The sequence below is a fragment of the Diadema setosum genome, chromosome 7 (genome assembly GCF_964275005.1).
Source record: "Diadema setosum chromosome 7, eeDiaSeto1, whole genome shotgun sequence".
Lineage (NCBI taxonomy): Eukaryota > Metazoa > Echinodermata > Echinoidea > Diadematoida > Diadematidae > Diadema > Diadema setosum.
In genome coordinates, this window is record NC_092691.1 from 37,390,023 (window position 1) to 37,410,452 (window position 20,430).

The 20,430-nt window shown below is 39.1% G+C and overlaps 1 protein-coding gene across 1 annotated transcript in view; it reads left to right on the forward strand.

Moving 5' to 3' along the window:
- LOC140231217 (uncharacterized) overlaps window positions 1-20,430 on the forward strand; it is a 209,337-nt gene that overhangs the window by 179,093 nt on the left and 9,814 nt on the right. The window contains exons 27-41 of the mRNA XM_072311362.1: window positions 1,597-1,738; window positions 3,458-3,509; window positions 4,403-4,455; window positions 6,856-7,029; window positions 9,168-9,293; window positions 10,066-10,183; window positions 11,442-11,506; window positions 12,304-12,426; window positions 13,149-13,313; window positions 13,795-13,993; window positions 14,639-14,713; window positions 15,498-15,604; window positions 16,258-16,336; window positions 18,645-18,794; window positions 20,033-20,337. Coding sequence (XP_072167463.1) covers window positions 1,597-1,738; window positions 3,458-3,509; window positions 4,403-4,455; window positions 6,856-7,029; window positions 9,168-9,293; window positions 10,066-10,183; window positions 11,442-11,506; window positions 12,304-12,426; window positions 13,149-13,313; window positions 13,795-13,993; window positions 14,639-14,713; window positions 15,498-15,604; window positions 16,258-16,336; window positions 18,645-18,794; window positions 20,033-20,337 — 1,933 coding nt within the window. The remainder of the gene's footprint in view (window positions 1-1,596; window positions 1,739-3,457; window positions 3,510-4,402; window positions 4,456-6,855; window positions 7,030-9,167; window positions 9,294-10,065; window positions 10,184-11,441; window positions 11,507-12,303; window positions 12,427-13,148; window positions 13,314-13,794; window positions 13,994-14,638; window positions 14,714-15,497; window positions 15,605-16,257; window positions 16,337-18,644; window positions 18,795-20,032; window positions 20,338-20,430) is intronic.

The window sequence follows — 20,430 nt, forward strand, 5'->3', positions numbered from 1 at the left end:
GATAAATGCAAAGTCATGTGACTGAAATATCTCTTCTGCTGAGATCAGATTTTGTAAATATCCATGTATATGGAGTATGAGAGAAAGATATGAGGTACATGTCGTATTTGATTTATTAAAGATAAGGTTTAAAGACAGAGGAAATGCACACCATGCATAATTGGCCTCAGTAAAGATAAGCTACATATATCTCCCTGTCATGTCGTTTTACAAGAATCTTATCAGCCATTAAATGTGTTGATTGCAAGCATGAAAGCACAAAGTGTACAAGTTCAAATATTTGTGGAATCATGTAGAACTACAGAAGCCTGTAAATTCAAACAACAGCAAAAAAAAAAAAGAAAAAAAGAAAATAATAAACAGGCTTGTGAGTAGCGCAAAGCAAATAGACATGTACATGTAACTACCTTACATTTGGCCCCTGCCAGAGAAACAGGAGTCATAACTAACTATTACATGCATCGATGGTTGTATGATGCACGTCAAAAAGTGAGCCATAAAGCTTAGACAAAATTCTGTCTGTGATCATGGCTAGACCACAAAGCAGCAGGGCAGATAGAGTGCAAGCGCAGTAAAACCCTTTCCTCTTATGACTGTGTGCAGTGCAACATATATTTGACCTTCTCAGAAAACAGGATGTAGAGTTATAATATGTGATCAGAGATTTTAGAGTTGTATCTCAAGGGTATTTCACTTGGACTTTAAGAACAAAAAAGAGGGAAAAAATCTCAAAAGTAAATATCCTGATATCACAGCATAACTGATTCCTGTTCTACCCTGTCATGAACACTTTGCTGGAAGATTATATTATTGTAGGTTACATGTGACTGTGTCATACCCCAAATGGGAATGTTGCTTGCTTTGTTCATGATATCACTGATGCCTTTAGCCTGAGTGAGAATTAGCTACTACATGATGATAATATGATACATGAATCCAGCAGTAACATGTCTGATCCCTAAAGAAACTAAACAATGAACATTAATGTTTAAATACAGCTTTGTGACCACTTAATTATAGTTCCACAATTGGTAAAATGATGTGGTGTCACACCATGCATAGCAAGATTTTGAGAGAGAGAGCTAAATAGTTGTATCATCACTCAAACTTGGATGGAAAAGGATAAGGTACCTGTAATATTTTGCAACGTGAATTCATCAGAATGAACCTTCCCTCATTCTTACTATGTTGATATTTTATCAGGATGATATCTTACCCATCAATCAGATGAGCACTTAGATTGTTATGAATGGAATCCAAAGGATCCTGTTATCATGAGTACCTCCCAGTGATGATACCAGATGTATTGACCCCATTGATACAGTATGTACTGTAAAAGTGGAAATTTTTGCGGTGTTGAAATTTTTGTGCATTTCTTTCTACCAGAAAATAGCATGAAAATTGAAGCACATGTGTAGATATTTTTGCTTGCCATACAGTTTCTGTAGTGATGTGTAATGTCTTGATTTTGCAGGATTTAAAACAGGCGAAACTCATCTTATCCGGCCTAGCACAAAAAATAACTCATGAGAAAATATCCCCTTTGAGAGTATACCAGTTGTATAATTGTGCCATATTCACCATCTCTGCATGCAGGCTTGGGAATAACAACATCAACTTCTCGGTGGAGTCCCTGGATGAGGTTGGGACGTCAGAGGGATGGGAGTTCATGGAGGATGAGGACCTTGTGACTCAAGGACCGGAGCCAGAGTCCTGGAGCGTCATGGTGGAAAAGAAGGTACAATCAAGCCTGTCTTAGTGACCACCTGTCTATAGCGGCCACCTCCCGAATACGACCCCTAAAAGCAATTCCTTCGAGGAGAAAAGGCATGTTAAAAGAACATGTCTACAGAGGCCACCTGTCTAAACTGTCTTAGCGACCACCTGCCTATAGTGGCCACCTGCCTTATACGACTCCTAAAAACAATTCCCTCCGAGAAAAAAAGCTTGTTAAAGAACCTGTCTATAGCGGCCACCTGTCTATAACAGCCACTTTTTTCTCTCTCTTGGGTGGCTGCTATAGACAGGTTTGACTGGATTATGAAAGCTAACTCATATCGGTAGAAAATATATGATGAGGGCATGATTATTGTGCTGTAGTGACCAGTTTGCATGGCATTTTTGTTTGCACGAATACGCCATGTCTGTCATGCCACACTTGGGTGCACCATCCACCAGAACAAGCTAGTGAGCTGGTTTGCTGTTAGCAGAGTCATAATGACTTATTTCACTCAATATGTCCATCTTTTGCCACCCAAAACATAAAGAGATATCAGTGAACAAATAAAATGCAATCAAAAGTAAAACAATTTCTGAATGGTTGAGGCTACTATGATTTTGTTCTATTCTGGGCCCAATGTAGCTCTTAACCCATTGAGGACGAGTCCCGAGTATACTCAGGCAGGTGTCTATGGGAAATGCGTGTTGTAGCAAAATCTAATGATCCTCAACGAGTTAAGTATGTGAAGGACCTTTGGATAGGGATATATGTCTTTTTGAATGAGGAACGGGAGATGAAAGTGTGGCCTCTGAAGGAAGCGATATGTATACATTCGTGAGGATCTGTGGTAGCCGTCCAAGGTAACACTGGCCCTAATCCTAACAGCACCCTGGAGGATTATAAAACATTAGGATGTGCAGGGTATTGGGATTTTCGAGGGGGAGGTGTACATTCCTCGTAATGACAGATTTCCTGCGTCGAGTGTCACTTTCCAAATCCAGTGTCAAGTTGACGTACGCTATGTCAGGAATCAATGTAGCAGGGGGATGTTGACAGGAAGTAGTATGTACCCGAGTTGGAATGAGACATTCAAACCTGTCCCGTGTTACATGTACTTTGATTACACTCAAAAGTTGCCTGAACTCCTCTGCAAAACCAATCATACTCCTACCATGTAATGGTGAAGGATACATAGATGTAAAGTTTCTAGTGTTTTTACTGTGATATCCTGTAGATGCTGGAAAAAAAAGAAGAAAAAAAAAGTCAGCCGTGAATCTTTAAAAAGGAAGATTTGGCTGTTGCAAATGTTGGTTGCCATGAGATAAGACGTAGATCCCCGGCAATGCTAAGAGATTTGGAAATCATGTGATTTTAGCTATGAGGCAACCTCTGATTAGATGCGGGGGCTAGAGATTTGGGCTATGCATTCTAACAGAAAGAGGGAGAGATAGAGCTCTCCGCCCTAGTTCTATCTTGCGCTGAAATTGGAGAGCGGCGTATTAGTTTATCACGAAAATTTCTCATCATTCTGTGCATTGCAGCACTGATTCGTGTAGGAAGTGCAGCGACAGACAAGCGGATACTCGAACCACCTTCCTTATTCTTTAATGACATGTGACAACTGTAATGATTGTGTTTAGTACATTGCCTTTTAATTCTATTGATATAAGAGTGAAGATGGTCACTAGCTGAAAGCCTGATTGCACGTTCCTTCCACTTGGTTTATTTTCTCATCAGACACTAAAGGACATGAGCAGAAAGGAGATAAAAAGACAGGATGTCATCTTCGGTAAGATACTATATGCACTGTATACATGATATATATTTTTCTTAATTGAGTATGATATTTTGCAAGTGATTAAATTTGCGATAGAGAACCACATTGAGGGGATGAGAAAGAAGTGTTAGCAATTTCAATCAAGAGAAAAATTAGCAATTTACCACCGTAGATACGATATACAACGCCCTTGTGTTATGGGAGGCAATATTTCTGTAACCATTTTTGTGATCATTTACCTTAAGTCTTTACAGCCTGAATATACAACATGAGTATTTGTGTTGAGACAACTTTGCTATACACAATGATGCCATATGAACGCGTAGGGCATGCTCTACGTCAGGTTGTCTTCTGTCTTGCTATGCTAATTGCCTCACTTCGAAATGTGCAGTTTAGGGTTCTCCTCCAAGGTTGGAAATACCGTACAAGGAGGATATTGCAGTTTCATGCAAGACTGGATGTTATGTAACAAAGAATTTGTGGGTCATGAAAAATGTTGCGCAACAAGAATCACTGAGCGTCACTTAGAAGGCTTGAATATCTGTCTGTGGGGCATACCGTTGTTGTAATTGTTAATTGTTGGTATGTTGAAAATTATTATTGCTTTGAATGGAAGTGAAAGTATTAACTTAAATGTTAAACAGATGAGATGTCATCACAATTGCAAACATTTTGATTCAAGCAATTTCTTTCTTATATTACTCCATGTGTGCTTTCCAAGACCCATATCATCATGCAAATCTCAAACACCACCGACAAAAGATCCATGTCACTATATACTTTCTTTATAACAGATGATCTACCCATTAAAGCACCTGTGCAAACATATCCGAGCATTATTTTGTCAGTAATGATATTCCTGAGTGTAATAGTTGTGCTTGCCTCCTGTATCTTTTTGCCCTCAGAATTCATCAAGACAGAAAAGCACCATTTAAGAACGTTGAAGATCATGCAGAAGGTGAGTGCATCAAAAGTGCTGCTGTTGTTTTTTTTTTTTCATATTCTTCTTTTATTATAATCTTCTCCTTCTTTGTTCATTATTGTACTTATTATCTTTCGTCATTGTTACTGTAAGAGCTGAAATTTTCGCGGTGTTTTATTTTCGCGAATTTCGCGAATCGCCTTTGAACTGCGAAAATAACAACACGCAAAAATAACAACGCGCGAATAACTAAGTTCATTTAGACCCTCGCAACCGCGAAATAAACAACACGTGAAAATGTCCTCCAAGTAGCAATACGCGAAAATTTCAGCTCGTACAGTATTTGATATTTATTGTATATCTGTTATCAATTCCTCGGAATTGAAACTGACCTGATTAACCCTTAACCCATTGAGGACGAGTTCCGAGTATGCTCAGGCATGTGTCTATGGGAAATACGTTTTGGAGCAAAATCAGTCCATCCTCAACGGGTTAATTTGCTTAATTCGCCAATTGGCATGCATGCTGGAGAGCTTTCTTCACTGATTGGCACCAATGTCTCAAAAGTTATTGTCATTGAATAGAGATTAAAGGACAAGTTCACCTTCATAGACATGCGGGTTCAGTGAATGCAGCAATATTAGTAGAACACATCAGTGAGAGTTTGAGGAAAATCAGACGATCCTTTCAAAAGTTATGAATTTTTGAGGTTTCTGCTCAGTCACGGCTGGATGAAAAGACTACTATAGCTTGTGATGTCACATGTGTACAACGATACAAAGAAAGATTAAGGAAAATTCAACAGATATCCATTTTTCTCGCATGACAAGAGAGCACTCGACTTCTCTCTTTCAAAAGGCAGGGGGAATGATATTGCCCGTAACATACGTCAGTAACAAGTCGAAGAAATGTGCACTTTATTCAAAAAGTAAAGTTTTGTGAAATTCTCTTTTTATTTTCCTTGTATCATTGTACGCATGTGACATCATACACTGTAGTAGTCTTTTCATCCAGCAGTGACTATAAAGATACTTTAAAAATTCATAACTTTTGAATGGATTGTCCGATTTTCCTCAAACTTTCACTGATGTGTTCTACTAATATTGCTGCATTCTCTCTCTCAATCCTTACGTATATGAAAGTGGACTTGTCCTTTAAGTTACCAAATTCCCCTAATCCTTATTGTATCAGCACTGTCTTCCTGATGGACTGAGGCACATTGCTACATCTTATTAGGTTTGCTGATCTATCATTAGGATGGAATATTGAGAGCTGATGACAATGCTTGTTGTCATTACTTTTTATAGCAAAAAAAAAAAAATAATAATAATAATAATTGGAGCCCTGTTGACAAATAATTTGCCCCAGACAATACTGAGGTTACATCAAGTGATACTCGGAGTAGATCAAACATTGTCATTATTTGAACATTTGAACATCAAATAAACGAATGAACTGCTAATAAAATTTTTTTATAAGGGGACCCCTAATGAATAAAAAAGCTTGGCAAGTGAAGCTATGTGTCGGGACACTTTAACCCTAACTAGGCCGGGCTATTCAGGTAGATGATAGAGCCGGGGGGGGGGGGGGGGGGGGGGGGGGGGGGGCCTCCCAGGCCCCCCCTCCGGATCTCGGCCGTCGACCACGCGATCGCAACGAAAATTGGCACACGCATTGCCTATGGTGTAATCTAAAGTACCATGAAGTTAATTTTTTCAAAAATTATCATTTACACTAAATTATGCTAATTTATGCATAATGATGCATGAAATCAGACAATTTGGTATAAATCACTAAATAAAGCTCAAAACAGGCACATTTTTTGTGTAAATATTCTTTTTAGTGTCCTTAGCAAATGTAAGAGAAAAAAATTGCGCAATCAGAAAAAATTTCCTAAGTATTTTATTGTTTTTTGAATTTCTTATGTATTTCTTTGTTTTTTCGACTTTATGTTTTTCATTGTTTTTTCGATGAAATTTGTCTGGGACATTGTTCCGAACAAGAAAACGCATTATTAATTGATTTTAATCCATAAAACCCCAAAATAATCATGCTTTTATGAAATTTGCCTGTAAACACAGTTTGCATTGAAATTGTACACAAATTCACGTTTTTGAGCAATTTTTGGTCTGACATGCACGTGCGTATTTATGCGCAATTTCGGAACCACACACCCGGGCATCGCAAATTTGATGTCAAAAGATGCGGGAGACTCAAAAGAAAAAAGTCCTGAAACCTCGTGGCGATAGCTTCTCGCGATAGCGATACATCGCGCGAAACGTCGAGGGGGGGGCCTCGGAGGCCCTCTCCCCGGCCTAGTTAGGGTTAAGGGTGAGGTACACTTTGTAGATGCAGCAGTCCTGTTGTGATTGTTTATCAAGGCATGTATTACTCTCTGTTGATTTACGAAATGTTCTCCTTCCCGAACTTGTCCAGATCTTCAGCTACGGGATGCAGAATGAACTCAACATGGACCAGGTCGTCATCAAGAAGGTCTTCCCCATGCTGGACGAGCTCGTCGACATCGCCTCCAAGTTCTACGACAACCTGCAGAAGCGGCAGAAGGAAGCCGAGGTGGTCGAGAGGATCGGCGACATCCTGGTCGACCAGGTTAGGAACTGCTTTCCAAGCTCCCCCCCAACAGATATGATTGTCTCCCAAATTGTCTGTGAAGATCCTGGGGAAAGAAGTGTTGCACATCATTATGTGTGTAGCCAGGAAGCAAGGAAAAAAATGCTAGTGGTTTGAGATGGCATAATTATTGTGTCCATTACACACTGTGGGTGTGTTATGTTGATGAATTTAATGACATGTTGCATATGTGACCCTGCATCACAAAACAAACAGAAAGTCGCCAGGCATGAAATTTAAGTTAAAGGCAGATTCTGAAAGAGCAGACTTTAAGCTTTAAAATGATGTATAACTTAAAAAAAAATTGGACTCCCCTAATATATCTAAATACTGCAAAGAAAGCACACACTCTGGAAAAGTGTGAACCGAGAAAAGAGGCTCTGAAGTACAGGGTCTATTCAAGCGCTTAATCTTTCACCAAGCCGCGCTAGCTGTGCGATGAATGGGACAAAACGCAGGATGTCAACCAAGGGAGCAACAACAATGAAGAGATTATCAGATTAAGCTGAAATTGAGCATGTTCTATTAACACATTCTGTCCATGATTGATGCCAAGTTACAAAGCAGTAGCATTATCCTTTCAAAAGTTATTACACTTGAAAGTGAAGAGTGCGCAAAGGATTTCAAGATATGAAAAGGGGCCTCTAATACATACCTGATCATTCTACTCTCCCCCAAAAAAGGGATGTAGAAAAACTGCTGAAAACACACTTTCCCATTCATGTTATGATCCCAAACTAAAGAATAATGTAGAAGAAAGAAAGCTCTTTCAGAAAATATGAAAATCTCAAGATTGACTTAGTTTCATTTTAGTTTCATTTCACTTGTTTTGAGTCCTCACATAAAATCAAGGGTTGCGACTTTTTGTTCGTTTTGTGGTGCACGGTCACATATGGTATCCATGCTCTAACAAAGTGGAGGTACAATGGTATACCATGTAATTTTAAGGACTTCAGGAGAGTATAAGGAAACTAACAGAGACTAAGACATTTTAAGTAAGATTAGGAATATGTAATATCAGCAAGTTGTACTTGAAGGGTATGAACCCTATTTTGTGAGTGACAATCTCCTAGTTACAGGCAGTTCATGGACCAATATCAGCAATACCACAGCCAACTTGTTGAAGTGGTCAGTCAACATTTCATTGCTGACAAGGGTTATTCTTTAGTACAGAGTCTAACTCTCCAGTACATCCACACAGTGAATTGATATCAAGTGTCATAATTTGAAAATTAAGCCTATATGTAGCTCCATTTCTTTGCTGCATCCATGGCCATGGTGTGTGTATCAGCTGGTACACACTGGTTAATGAGTGGGTGGTAAACACGCATCACAACTTGTTTTTGTTTGAGCCCCGCTGTATTCCATCCCGACACCGAAGTGCCAGTCATTTTACGCTTTCCACAAAATACTGTGTATCTAGTTACGCTGTCTTCCCAAGAACGTCATGCGTGCAGCCATTGTGTAAACACAGGATATGTAGTCAATGCATTGTTATATTTCAAGAAATTTGCTGCAACCCACACAAACTAAATTTAGGACTGTCCCTTTTTATACACCGTGTACATCCTAGTTCCATGAAATTAGTATGGCAGGTAGGATAATGTGAACAGTAGACCGGGAGAATCCTGTTGTAATGTACAAATTTGTGGTTGAATAATTAAAGGTCATCTATCCACATTTTTGTGTGTTTTTTTTTCCCCTGAAAAAGTACAGTTTGACAAGCCAACTTTATTATTATGAAAGGTATGCATGGTGTAATCATGACTTTGACCACTGATTTGATTGTGTCATATGACAAGTCTAGGGACAAGAAAAAAAAAGAAGCATACTTTGTGCTTGTATGAAATATTGAAATATAAATGGAGGAACTTTGCACAGATTTGTATTACAAAAATTGTTGGCAACTGCACTGCAGAATTAAACCAAAGCGACATGACGCCGTACTCAAAAAGGGCATTACTATCATTCTTGCTCAAGCGAAGCAAGATGTTTATGATGTGGTCCTATCTCACAATCAGAGACTCATGTGTCTTCTCTTCCCCCATCTGCCCCCCCATCTGCCCCCTCCCCTATCACCCGTACCCCCCTCCCCTCCCCCCCCCCCCACCATGCAGTTTGATGGTGAGAACGGGGACAGGATGAAAGTGGCGTATGGGTGCTTGTGCAGTCAACAGAATGACGCCAAGGGGGTGTACAAAGAACTGACCAAGACGGACAAGCGATTCCAGGCCTTCATCAAGGTAAGAGAGGTTAGATGGTCAGTTGGCTCAAGGGCCTCGCCTCTCCATAATCACGGTCACTAGGATAAATGTAGATAAAGCGAAATCAAATAAACAGGGTTGTAGACATGACATCAAAAACAGACATTAAATCAGAACGGTATGAAATATAAATTTCCTCATGTTTTCACTAAACATGTAAGAGTAATAATGGCTCTTACCACATGTGAACATTGAGTACTAGGTGATGATGTCACAACTGTGCCATTCTTTCACTTCTCTGAACATGAAGCATGGTTGTGGATTTCATTTCTAACATGGGAAAAATTAGGGTAGATTTGTGTGCTGATCAATGTGAAACTTTCCCCTTCAATATGTGGTTCGATTTTGCTCCATTTTATGAGCCAAACTTGAACATGAGGTGTGCATTTCTTGCATATCTAGCCATCATGTACTTAAAATGTGAACTTGTTGTTCTTTTTGAACCGGAGTCATTCTTAAATTGATGCTATGGTCTGAGTTCATTGATTTGTATGCTCTGCTCTTCATCTAAATGACCACAAACTCAGTTACCATGAATGGCTGTAAGTTTTTATGTTAGTATGGCAAGTACCAAACATGTGTTAGAATAAGTGTAGGACCAAGTTGTGATTGGTAATTGTGTTTTGACAACTCTGTTCTGTAACATTGACATCAGCAAAAAAAAAAATAAAAAAAAAAATGTGGTAATGGTAACATCTGTAACTCTGGATCAAATTTCCCTGACGTGCTATGCTATTCCTTCTGTCCACAGAAATGCAGCACCAACGCACTTTGTCGGCGGTGGACTATACCTGAGTGTATACTGAGCGTGAGCTCTAGACTCACCAAGTATCAGCTACTCATAGAAGCCATTATTAAGCCAACCAAAGGTACTTCTTTTTTTTTTTTTTTTTGTCTGCTTGCAAAACACATCTTACACACCTCTTTACTGCAGTTGAAGTCATTAATTCATTTGTCAAGCATTCATGGTGTGCGTGTGTGTTCGCGTGCATATGTGTTATCTGCATATGTACTTTTGCGTACATTCACCCCATGAGACATTTATATTTATCACATTTATAGACAGCACATCAAGTTTTCCCCAATGCCAACATCCAAAGTGGCTTTGTAAAATGATACAATGTAAACAGAAACATGGAAATATTGATGTTTAGTTTTGATACATGTACAGTGTAAAATATCTTGAGTTTAAGAAAAAAGGCATGAATAAGCCACTACACTCTTACTCCAGAAAGTACACTTGTAAGGTTGCAATGCATGCGTAAGTAATATGAAGCAATCACAAAATTAACCCTAATCAGGCTGGGCTTTTTTGGCTATGCTACATGGTATATCTGGGGGGGGGGGGGGATTCCGCCCCCCCTTCAGATCTCGCCTATGGAACGCGTGATCGCGCCGAAAATCGGCACATGCGACGCCCGCGACGTATACTATCAAAATGTATGGTTGCTTTCTCCGAAAAATTTTTCTTATATTTTATATTAATTAATTATTGTAATTTATGCATAAAATCAGTTTTGGGCTCTAAATCACTTATTAATGCTCTAATTAAGCTAATTTCTTTTTAAAAATGTTTCTTGTATCATTCTCCTGAGACATAGGAAAAAAAAAAAATCTGTATCGAAATTAATTTCTTATGTATTTGATTGTTTTTTGAATTTCTTATGTATTTCTTTGTTTTTCGACCTTTTGTTTTTGTTTGTTTTTTGGCCAAAATTTGTCACAGACATTTTTCGAAGCTTTATTATGCTAAAATAAATTAATTTCGTCCATTCTAAGTCAAGATATGAATTTTTATGTGAATTAATTGAAAAAACACAATTTGCATTGGATTTGTACACAAAATCACGTTTTGGAGCAATTTTGGGGTTGACAAATTTTTTTCGAACGGGCGTCGCGTCAAAACGGTACGCGCGGGCGCAACAATCTTATCGCGCTGCGAAGATATTGCGCAAAACGTCGAGGGGGGGCGGATTCCGCCCCCCCCCCCAGCCTGATTAGGGTTAAAGATGTTGTTATGTAATTTGTTATTGTAAAGCATATAAGCAGTTTTATGTTTCGTAAAGGATCACATGAAAAATATTAACTCTCCTCTTCTTATTTTCTCATCACTCATGGTGCATGCAGAGAGTAAACAGAAACAGACCAAACTGGACACTCAAGACTTAACCAAAGCTCTGGAACTTGTCAAGGTTTGTAGATTCGAATTGTTTACTACTGATCTGTATGTTTGTATGTCAGTATTATCACCGTTACTCTTAAATAGCACAGATGCCTGTAGAAGACATCTGGTACAGCCATGAGAAACAGTGACACACATTCATACACAACACTCTACAAAATGATTGGATACTGAATCATGTTACGTAAATATTCTAAGGTGGGTTTACTGGTATGGTCCTTCAGTTTATCACAGATGTGATGCATTGTAAAGCAGTGAAAACTAGTTTAGAAGCTAGTAGAATTTTACTATGTATTTAATCCAATGTAATTGTATGTTAGACATACTCCCTTATAAATCATGAGTTTGTAGAATGTGTCTGACTTTTCTAAACAACTTGATTATCTCACAGTAATTTGTTAGTAACAGAAACTAATGCGTACGAAACAATAACGAAGATAAGTTGATCTTGAAATCTGACCCTACGGTTGTAAATCTTTTAATTTTTGTTATCAATCAGATATCACCCTGTCTTGCTTTTAATTTCATCAGTTTGATAGAATTCTGCTTGATAAATCTCAGCTCATGAGCTTGTATGTCAGGGGATAAAAGTGAAGGAAAGAAAGATGAAAATATGGCTTGAAATTAATGATTCTATCTTCAATATAATATAAAGCAAGTCACTACTGATTCAACTGTCTTTGCTCCATAGGAGCCTCAAATGGTTCTTAAAGTTTTGTATGATATTGAAGAATTCCCTTGTGCCAGAGTGTAAATTGCGGAATGAGAGTTGAAAGTTCTATCTCTCTCTGTCGTCTGCTTCTCCAGGGCATCTGCAATGATGTGAACGTTCAGGTGCGGGAGACGGAGAGGTGGCAGCGGCTGGTAGAGATCTACAACAGGACAGAGGCCAAGTCTACGGGTACTCTGAAGAGTGGCAAGAAATTCAAGGTTGGCTGGAAAACTTGTCTTCTTATGTGTTGATGTCTCCTTTGGCAATCCTTTTTAACTCTTTGTCTTGTTAATCCCATGCTATTGCAACTGATTGACAAATTGCCCTACATCGACGTAAATAAGCACTGAATTGATCAGTGTTTTTTAGTAGTAGCATTTCATGAATTTGAATAATCCCATGCTATTTCTTTAATGTCCAGTGTGAGTCATGTCAACTCGTCAGTCAATTATGAAATCTATGGAAAACTTACAGAGGTTGTAGATATGAATTGGATCTTTGTTTTGTTCTGTATGCCAAACAAAGTTGACATCTAATTGAAATTAAATATTAGAAGATGTAATCCCATTAATAATCTCATTGATTTTTTTGTGTTTGTGTTTCAAATAAGATGTTCTATAGACTATCAGGCATTTTTTTTCCAAAACTGACTTTCACGTAGTGTGAAGGTGTCCTCTTTCAACAAAGACTATGGTACTGTAAGATATCACAATACATTTATTTTAATGCTCAATACCACTTGTACCTCTCTGACAGCATATTTTAATTTCAGTGAACAAATGTTTGCTTATAATTAACGTATAATGTATGCTTATAATTAACAAAGAAACTGCAATTAAATTAAAGTGTTTACAACCAGTGATTTTTCTGTTTGAATTCAACGATGATAGTCTGTCAGTAATGTCGAGACTTCTGCCACCTTTTCCCCTGTCTGGTCCAGAAATCTGACCTGCTTCAGAGCCGCAAGCTGCGCTACGAGGGAGAACTGTACTGGAAGAGTGCGAGAGCCAAGCTGACGGAGGTGCATGGGGTGCTTCTCACAGACGTCCTTCTGCTTCTCACAGAGAGCAATGGCAAATACACATTTGCATCGCAGGACAACAAGGTACGACATGAGCTGGATGTCCAGTATATCTTTTGGGCTGTTTGGAAAGATCAGCAAAGTTTTTATCCTGTATTATTAAGATTGTGTTGTTTTAATTTGCAGATCTTTGTTCCCCATTTTTCCTTTTACACACTATTCAAGTACTACCTGTATGTGTTTTCATTGTGGAATACAGTGTTCAAGTCATACTATCATTGGCCTATTAAAAGTATATTTATATTCTTAAGGCTTGTAAAAGAAGTGTGAAAGGATTATAACTATTCTGTTAAAAATGTTTTCTTTCTATTTGCATTTTACATTGTTTCACATTCCTCTCACTCTCACTCCCCCCTCCCACCCAACTTCTCCAATATGATTTCTTGGCTGGTTCTGTATCATATTTGTGGCTGATGAAAAAGGTCGTGCCCAGAATTGTGATGTCTTCCTGTGAATGGATTGTCTGCATTCACACGCCAAACTTTATTTCAAATCTTGCCCACAGCCTCCCGTCATCCCGCTCTTCAAGCTGATGGTGAGGGACGTGGCCATAGACAGCAAGAGCGTCTACCTGATCAGCCCCAACAAGGCGGGCCCGGAGATGTACGAGGTCATGTGCCCGACGGAGCATGCCCGGAAGGAGTGGAAGAAGATGCTCCTTGAAGCCATTGAGGAGTGTCCTCCAGAAGGTATACCACTCGCTTGTCACTCCTACCCCGTGGGAATTCATCAATAGTTGTTGGGTGAGAATAAGAAGGGTGGTAAGTTGCCACTAAACCCATAGTGTTCAAGACAACGCCCTTCTTGTTCTCAACTGACGAGTTGATGTTATATCCTTCATGTAAAGTTCCTTGCATTATGATTGTACAGAGCACGAAAACAGGTTAGATTTACTAGCATACTACGAGCAGCTGGATGCAGTGCAAAGACTTACTATCTAGCGTGATATAGTACATTTGGGAATCCACGATCTGCACACAATCGCGATTCTGCGATCGATATCTAAATTTATCACATTTTTACAGTGTGCGTGCCTCGCTAACAGCGCGGTGCCGGTGGTGCCAGCAGCGCAGCATGCATATAGAAATCAGTGGTACGGCCATGGTGGCGTGCGTGTGTGATCAATGTAATTCAGTTCAATTGACAACATGTAGCTTCAAGCAACGGAGGAAATCCGGAAATTGCAGCAGATATACAACATATCAGGTACAGCTTAGGGATTATGTCAGGAAACAAATTGTACATTGCAAAGAGAAATCATAGAATCATGACATGCTTGAATGATTCACCTTGCCCATTATTCATGCCCCCTCTCTTTCTCTCTATTATTCTTCCAGAGGTTGGAATAGTTGGAGTGGATGTACAGAACGAAGAGGACAGGAAAGCAGCTGAAAGGAGAGCCCTGAGGATCAAACAACTTATAGGTGAGTGCAAGGGCCTTGAGAATAGTTTGAGCATCAATCACTTCGTATTCATACACATGACCACATACACACTTGAGCTTATCTACAAGATCATTGTGTCATTGTCAAGTGAATGTCTGTGTTGCAAATTCACAGAAAAGTGCTATTCTGGCCTGTCTAGTTTATTTTGGTCGTTGCATTTGAGGAAAAAAAAAAATCATTTGAACAACTATCAAAAGAAGCTAAAGAAATAAGCTATTGCACTCCTTAATTGAAGTACGAGCATTATGGCAATTGCAGTATGTACATAACTTTGTTGAAGAGCAGAGTTTAGATGCCGTTTCCTCATTGTGACTTTCTTTTTTTTTTGGGGGGGGGGGGGGCTGAGTGGGGAGAGTAGGTCTGTGTGAGTGTGTTTGAAACAAAATTCCTCATTTTAATGTGTCATGACAGCTGAATGGTACTATATTCAAGTTTTTACACTGCTGAAGAGGAAATGTTTGCATGTATAATGAATTCTTCCCACTTAGCCAATTTAATTGAATTTCACATTTTTATCATGTTGTGGATGAGAGTATTTTGTATGTATAAGATATCCACCCCCCCCCCCTTTCAAAAAAAAAAATAAAAAATGGGCAAAGAATAGGAATAACAAATTTATTTTAAAAAAAAAAGTTTTTTATCTGTAGGGCCCAAAGTTTATGAAAGTAATCCGCGACGCTTGACATTCTACATATACTGTATGCCTGGATTGAATGTCTGATTACCTGTCTTTTTTTCCCCACCTGTATTCTCTTCCACCAAGATATGATGCATGACAAGGACAGACAGCTAACCCGCATCATGACAGAGAAGTTGACTATGATGACAGAAGTGAAGGAACTCATCATGAAGGAAGACAGCATGGGCTCAGTGAGTACTCCAAGGAATCCTTCCATATTCTTCTTTTCTCTCCTTTCCCTTTTTTTGAAAGGAAGAAGAAACACACCTTAAAATGAGAGTGTAGTATTGTTTGAGGTGAGGATTCAGCTCTTAACTTTTTGAGAGATACTTAGAAACCATTTTATGAAATGTTAAAGAGCATACAATTCTAAGATGTATTGAAAGTTCATTTGTTCAAATTTGTTTTGAAATTCCTGAGATATCCAAAATCAAAAAGGTCCTAATAAAAGGTGGGTCCCACCTTTTATTAGGAACACTTTGATTGACTTTGATTTTTAATATCTCAGCCATTTCAGTGATTTTTGATATCTCAGCCATTTCAGATGCGACTTTCATCATATGAAATTTCAATTCCTTTTAGAATTGATGCTCTTTAATTTTTCATATAAATGGTTTCTAATTATCTCACAAAAAAGTTAATGCCTGATTCCTAGCTAGCCAGCTATGTATCTAAAAGTAGTATCTATATATATATCTGTCTATCTATGCACATCTGTACACGGTATATCTTTATTTCCATCTCTCTCTCTCTCTCTCTCTCTCTCTCTCTCTCTCTCTCTGTATTTTTGTATCATGTAATTACAAAGTTCATGTAATATTTTGTGCTTCCCTCTTTCTTCCAGCTCAAGATCCCCCTGATTTCGATGCAAGAAAATCAGATGGACCAAACCCGTGACCTAATCTTGGCAGCAATGAAAGAAGGTAACCTCACGCTTTATGCTCTTAAAAACACACCATTCCAGCAAGAATGCATGCATGCATGACTGCAAAATATATAAGCAATACAATCCATCTTTTCTTCAAATACATGTACTCAAAGGCAATGGGGATTTTAATTTTCTTTGGGCCTTGCTTTCTTATTAGTTTCGAGCATTCTTTTTTTAAGGGGGGTTCCCATTGTTTCCAATACTCGGTCTATCCCCACAGGAACATGCCATTGGTGATGTATGGGTAGTTTTCAGAGTTCTTTCAAACAATGAGACTTGCTTTTGAAAGTGCATGCCTTTCTAGTTTCTGCCAAAGTTGATTTGAAAATGGCCAGTGTTACTAGGGGAGGAATGGCAAGTTATGCTAATTACAATCGTTCAATGGATGTGTCCTTCATTCCAGATTCTTAAAATCAGGAAAATTCATGTTCACATTGACCACTGCAATGCTTCAGCATAACAGATTGAATATTAAGCTGCTTTAAACATGAATCAAAGCTCGTTCACCGATATCAAAGCTTTTGATTTGACATAAAGCCATAAACCATCAAAAGAAATGCTAAAATGATTTGATGCTTTGCTCTTTATTTTCTTTATTCCATCCCATTGTATTGCATGTCAGGATACTTTTTATGCTTTCATGAATTAAGCTGTCTGTTGACACTAAGAGATTCGCGTCAGTATCAAAGAAAGAGACAATCAAATTATGCAATACGAAAAAGAGAATGCCAGGATTAGTTTTATATATGAAACACCAGCAGATGATTTAATTTTTGGATTTGATAAAGGGAATGGGAAACAGGAAATGTGTAGATTAGATGAATACAATGCACCATAAGTAAGAATATAGAAATGCTGACACACTGCCAAGTCGATGTGCCAGGAAAAAAAAAAGTGAACACATACATGATTACACAGCATACATTTTATATGTATATCAAGCAACAGCTCTGGTGCACAAGTATACCTCCTCAGGTTAATGTATCTGGCAAATTAACTCGTTCACGTAACATCTAGTGCAGTTGACATTTTACTGTGTTGCCGTGCACTGTAGCTCTCTTATCTTTGAAGGATAAGTTCACACATACGTTGTTAGGGTGTTTGAAGCCCCCTTTCACAAAAGAAAGAGTTGTGAGCTCCCTGTCTTATGCATTTTGTTGCATTTTCAAAAAGGCAAGCCGTTATTAATGCTCCACACCATTACATCTACTTATGCAGAGTGCATGCTTGACATCCCCCTTAGAATTTCTCGTCATGCATTTAGGCCAAAGTTTGTGCTTTTCCCCTCATTTTTGTGATTAATCAGACACATCTAGATGCAGTGTGTGAGATTGTGGATTCCAGGAAGTGTTGATAAAATGATGTAAAATTTATAGTACACTCAAATGTATTGGTATCATCCCTCTAGAGATATACATGTACACCCTTATCAGTCATCAGTGTAGATGATACACTTTGTAGTAGCATACAATATGTATGTAAGTGTGCATATCAGCCACTGAATGATAAAGGAGGTGATATTGTAGGCTCGACTTTAGGCCCGTATATATTAAAATTAAATCCCTTCATGTTTCTGCATGATCATATGAAAAAAAAAAGACATCATTGACAAAAGGCTTAGATAAGAGAAAACCATGATCACCAAAATGTTCACAACTGATTTTTTTTTTTACTAGAGCCATTTAGAGGAGTCCCACATACCCATATCCATTTTGGCATTTTTTTTAAATACCTAAATGTCTTAGCTTTTGACCTTGTTAATGATCAGTTCAAACCATGATTGGAAATGTTTCTCTCAAATGAGTGTTTGTTAATTTACAAGCAAAACTGCCGCAGGGCTTCAAAATGATGGTGTTTTTATGATGGTGAATTTAAAAGAAATTATGATATCAGTCAATCACAATTTGATAAGATAAATCTTGAAATAAGTAGTATGGACTCTAGCTTTTGTCCCTCCAGTTTTGCCTACTGCGAGCTCTCCAGGTAAAATCATATACTGTAGATATGCATTTTAGTCATAGTAGATGTACAAAGATGACAGTCGGTTATACAGTGTAGAGGATGTACATTGTTTGCTGCGAACCCTTACTGACACATTGGATTCAGTCATGCTATCTCCTATGCAAAGTCTTTGGTTTCTGTTTGCATGGGTGATTTTTCATATTTCATTCTGGTCCCTGCCCCCGTATCCTTCATCTATTTTTCCTCCCCTACACCCCTCCTCTCCCCTCCCCCTCCCTCCCCCCTCCCCCATCCCTTTACCCTAATTCTTCCTCCATTCTACCTTGGGTGACGGACGATAGCCAACCTCCTGACTCGGGCGGTGTGTGGTGGTTCCGCCGGGCTGAGTCGGAGGCCGACCAGTGTGGGTGAGAGAGAATCGGGTAACCACGGGAACACGGCACTCCCCCGCCGCGCCGAGACTTTCAGCGGGTTTGATAGTGCCCAGAATGGTGAGAAAATACATGAAGCAGCACGTGTCGGAGATGTTCCCAGCCGAATAGTTCGAATGGAAGAACCCTCCCATGTCCTTCTAGAGCTAGTGGAACCAGTTCAAATATACCATGTATTCCAATAGTACTTACTCATGCAATGTTTTAAAATACAACTGATGATGTCTAGTTGTCTACTCGGTTTAGTGCACCACTGTATATATGCATGTGAAGAAGGCATGAACGCTCTTCTTTCATTTCATACTCACTTTTTTGTTTCTAATGGCAGACATACATATTTTCATATTTGTTAACATGTTAACATTCTCATTCATTTTTTCTCTGATTTATTGTCACTATGCGTTTGCTGTTCATGATTTCACATCATTTGAGCTTCTCTCCACGATGCGGCAAAATACTTGCACTCATGAAAAAAAAAAAGAAATTCACACTTGCAGAGAGATTTTTATGATACATGTACAGTGTAGCTACCGAACTGTAGCTGGTATGATTGATTGTCTACAGTCTCAATGCAATTCAGACTGCACTGCCTTGAGAGCATACTACTCTACAAACATCTAATCTCAGAAGAAGTGTATCTGAATTATACATGAGCCTTAAATTAGTAACAGCATAAGATCAGCCCTGCTGATGCACTGTGTGGGAGTGGTAAATGTATGTTTGACATAATTACATCGTATGTAAAGAAAATATATATTGCCTTCAGGATATTTTGTGTGGAAAGGTTTATTGTAAGATGAGTAGAAATGATGTGGCATCTTGCAATTTATGTTGATACAATATTCAGATGGAAATAATTTTCCTATAATAATGATTGCAGTAAAGAGCTTCCTTGGCAAAAGGCCCAGTTTTGTTTAAAAAGCAAAACAAAGCAAAAAACACTGTAGATATCACTTCAGCTAAAGTCAAATGCCCTGTCTCGACCAGGTTATAATTGATAATGCAAGTTTTTCCATGCTGCCAGATAATCAAACCAATTACAATGTGTCTTCAGTCAGGAGTTAGATATATGTCATACATGTATTTATACATCAAATACATGTTGTATATAATGAAGGATCTCGCTCCATTTTTGGAAGCAATTTCATTCAGCTTATGATGAGTGTATGCTGCTGGTTTTATGGGCCCAGCTCTTGAAACAGAATACATGTTTGGATATTTTGTTCAATGTTTTGATTTGTCTTATGGACCAAAGCCAATATTACACATTTTCACCTTCCGTGGTGTGCTTCCGACAGGCGCAGCCGCCAAGAAGCGCGTGTTGCCGATCCCTGCCGAGTCGACGACGCGGAGCAGCAGCTTCCCCAATCTGACGGGCACCACCCCCACCACCACAGAACAGGTGGGCGCCTTCACCCCACCGGCTGAGGAGCCAGAGGGGGAGGACAGCCCGGTCCTCTCTCCAACCTCACTGGGCGTGGACGCGGTGTCGCCCCTGCCCAGCCCCTCCCACCGGCCCGCCAGGGAGATGTCTCTGCCGGTAGGGAGGAACAGGGGGGGCCAGGCTGGCCGGCACCGGGCGTCAACCATCATCGGAGGAGTGGTGAGGATAGGGTCATTAGATGAAAACAATGGAGGTGTATCATCACATGTGGTGTGTGTGTGTGTGGGGGGGGGGGGGGGAGGGTGTCGATTT